At 38.8% G+C, this 3,825-nt stretch overlaps 1 protein-coding gene across 1 annotated transcript; it reads left to right on the forward strand.

Moving 5' to 3' along the window:
* Nucleotides 1-1,368: 1,368 nt before the first annotated feature.
* LOC140225256 (uncharacterized) lies at nt 1,369-3,408 on the forward strand (the record flags this gene model as incomplete). The annotated part of the gene is given in 2 exon segments (XM_072303513.1): nt 1,369-1,372; nt 3,099-3,408. Coding segments are annotated over 2 exon segments (314 nt in total), but the record flags the coding sequence as incomplete, so codon positions are not given.
* Between the last annotated feature and the right edge of the window lie 417 nt (nt 3,409-3,825).

Below are 3,825 nucleotides of genomic sequence, written 5' to 3' on the forward strand. Positions count from 1 at the left end.
TGTAATATAATGCGTATATAAATTGCGAGACGGTCTCCATCCCCAGGTCTCTATGGATATCAGAGTTACGTTCATACCATCGTGCTCCGACTATCTGCACTGAGAAAAAACTATGGTTTATAAACCTATTAGAGGTAAATATGGAACACCTATAATAGTCGTAAATAAACTAATGATTCTCGGTCTGTGAACCATACTAAGGTCTCTGTACCTAATTAAGGTACAGAGACCATAACTAAGGTATATGTGCTATTATTATATGTAGAGGCACTACTATTAGTGGTGTTCCATATTTACCTCTAATAGGTTTATAAGCCATAGTTTTTTCTCAGTGTGTCTCAGAGCACGATTTTGGACTCTTTGTAAAATTTCTATATTGGACCGTGCTGCACACCCCCAGATTTGAGCTCCATATGCCCATGTTGGTCGTACAATTTGTTTATATAATAGAAGCTTATTACTAATACTTAACTTAGATTTTTTACCTATTAACCAATACAATTTTTTAAGTTTGAACAAGCATTCTTCTCTTTTGATTTTTATGTGTTCCTTCCACTTTAACTTAGTATCTAGGTGTATACCTAAATACTTGGCCACTTCTGAAGGTTTTTAATAGGACTTTATTGAATATAATGTTAATGTCCTTGATACTACGGTTAGAGAATATCTTATAAATAGTTTTTGCACAATTAAGTTTGATGTCTTTTTCACTCGTCCAGTTATAGAAATTTTGAAGGTTATCTTCAAGTTCAAGTGTAGCTAATTCCTGACTTTTATTGCTAGACAAATACGTAGTATCATCAGCATACTTTCCTAAGAGGGATTTTCTGGTTGGAGCGGGAATATCTGAGGTAAACAGTAAATATAGCAATGGGCCTAGAAGGCCTGTCTTACCAATTCAAAAAATGCAAATCAGAGCGAAAATTATTCATAGCGTCAACCAAGAGAAGACGCTGACATAGGTGCTAATGGAAGGAAACAAAGTCAGCGGAAATGAAAGGAGATTTCCTTTTAAAAAAGTAAGGGACTTTGTATGCGACGCCAACTAAAAAGAAAAGAAAGGCCGCGGCAGGCAAAACAGGTATCCGCGAGACAATATCTCAGGAGGAACGCGAAAAGGCACCAAGAGAACACGATGCAGGTAAATGAGAACCCTAGGAAACCGAGAGACTGTTATGCAAATTTGGTCGACATTGAAAACCCTGAGTTTTAGAAAAGTTAAAATAAATAGGCAAATTGCCTCAACGAAATGTGTAGGGTTCTAGAGTGAGCAATAAATATAAGTCGCTGATTGGCGATGAAAAATTATAATGTGGAAAGTCCGAAAAATTAACAACACGAAACCAAAATTAACAAAACAAAATCGTCATGGGTATGAAACAAAAAAAAAATGTGTAAATGTTTAAATAAGGCGGTTGCCTCGAAGGACTTGGAAAAATATCTGTTCGTCTGGGAAAAAAATTTATATTTGTCGCTAAGACTCGAGGAGTTGACTCCCTTTTACTTGAAAAGTAGAATTCGAAGTGAGGAGCCCCTCCAGAGCCCAACACCTTGGTCCCTGTTCAACCCTTCTTGGGGGCCACCCCCAGCGTACCCCACGCTATCTCTGATTGGCTGGTCCAAGAACCGATGCTAAGCTCTGGTTGGTCCCCCCGATTTAGGCTTTCTCGCCTTTGCTTGCCGTTACGCGGCCCCCCCCCCCCCCCCGGCTCGCAGCGGGCTCCGCCAAAGGCCCGTGCTATCAATCTGGCTTGACACTTTTATGGCCAAAACCTTTTAATTCTGCTGCACCTGCCCTGGGTGACTTACTTTTCCGAGAACGTCCCTTCGTCAAAAAAAATTGACCATCGAATTACTAAATCCAACCGATAACGGTACGAATTTGAGTAATTTGACTGGCTTCTTCTCTTTTGTAACACCACTTCAATTAGCACTTTCTCAGGTCACTCCCAACTGTATGATTCAGTACGGAAGTTTCCCGTCGACCGCAACCAAAATTTTTGTTGTGACAATAATTGAGCAGATCACTGCGAAGCTTTATTTCCTCTTTTAATGTTGGATTACTCCTAGGACACTACAGATTCAGCTAAAACACATGGAGTACATAGAGTCGTTAATGTAAATGGGAGAGCTGGTGCCATGTTCTGCTCGACGAGTTCCGAGCCCGGTGTGCGCCGAGTTTGAGTCACTTTTTCGATACATGTTCGATCCAAAATGTCGGTGTGGAATGCGTGGTGATTCCTATCTTCTTTGTTTACATCGGATGGCCGGGTACCCGTGTATCGCAAACAATCGATTATGGATCGAAAAAAAGACCCGGAGTCACACAGCAGGAGTCTCGGAATTCGGGACCTGGAAAATGCTTAAAAGTGGCGCCAGCTCACCCACTTACATTACGACTCTATGTGCTCTATGCTAAAACATTAAAGAAGGTAAAATTAATTCCTATGTCACTCGTAGGTAAATTTCGAGGGAGAAAACGTTAGATTTGAAATTATGCAGCGATTAGTGTGGCAAAAAATGATGTAATGACAAGAAAATGCTTCACCTGTTACACCACAAAAAAAAAAAAAAAAAAAAAAAAAAAAAAAAAAAAAAATTAAATAAGTCTATACCTAAAGGAAAATTTTCTGCCTTTTCCTGCTTATGTGGTATATTCCTAGTAATTAATTAATCGCTTCGGTTAAGGTCATAACTTTTTCGAAAGACAAGTTGGAACGGTCAAACCACGTACCGGCTCCAATAGATTTAGAGGTCTTGCATTTAGAACAACGCCATACAAAACCATCTTCAAGTCTTTCCTCTCACCCAACTTTATTCCTACACCACACTTTAGGCACTTTCGCCCTGAGGGAAGAAGCTTTAGCTCCTGAAGATTTTCGATAATTTCCAGTTTATTGGAAGTTGAAAAAAAATAAACCAAATCGCGAAAGCGAACCATTTGTTTGAATCTGAAAATGAAACTCTCAATTAATATGAATTTCTAAAACTTTGAAAATGAAAACTAGTTGCTTTTGGGATGACTGCTAAAATCCAATTTAATTGCTAAGTTGAAAGTGAAGTTAATTTCAGCAATGGTACCTCTTAACGTGTAATAGGAACATTTTTCATCACGAACCTCCAACTGGAGATTCTCATCATCGATAACTACCTACTAACAGTTAAGGACCTCGTGATTGGAAAAATTAAAGAAGAATTCACCGGCAAGGCATTGAAGGTTAATATACTAGTTTACGCTGAATACGAGAAAGCTGACGATAAGGACAAGGAAGGAATGCAGTTGAAAAAGTTTAAGACTAAAAATGAAGCTGTTTTCGCGTCAACGGATCTGGACGAGTATTCTGAAAAGTTCAGGGGCAAGATCAATAAAGAGTCATTCGATTTTCACATGAACGGATCCGGGTGGGTATAAAAACCCAAAAATAAGACACACCCTATAGCTCTGCCTCAGTCCTGTTACCTGGGAATCCATTAAACCACAAAAAAAACGAAATAAATTTAGATACTGTACTTGAGATGTACTCAGTTATAATGAAAAGTTCCCGGTCATTTACATTCTTCTGTATTTAAAGGGGTGAGAATATCCTGTATTGATTGAATGTGGCTCTCGTCGGGTAGAATATTCAAATTTCCTAGCATTTGTTTAACAGAGTTCCTATCATATTTAAAACCACATCGCACATTATGTGCCGCTACATCGGAGAAGTCTCCGTATAATAAAGTTATCATTTTGACAAATCCTTCGCGGCGACTTGGTTGGATTCTCTCTCGAAGCATATCCAGTTCTGGCATTGGAATCAAATCTCCATCATCTTTATCCAAATT

Source organism: Bemisia tabaci, chromosome 8 (assembly GCF_918797505.1).
Source record: "Bemisia tabaci chromosome 8, PGI_BMITA_v3".
Taxonomy (NCBI): Eukaryota; Metazoa; Arthropoda; class Insecta; order Hemiptera; family Aleyrodidae; genus Bemisia; species Bemisia tabaci.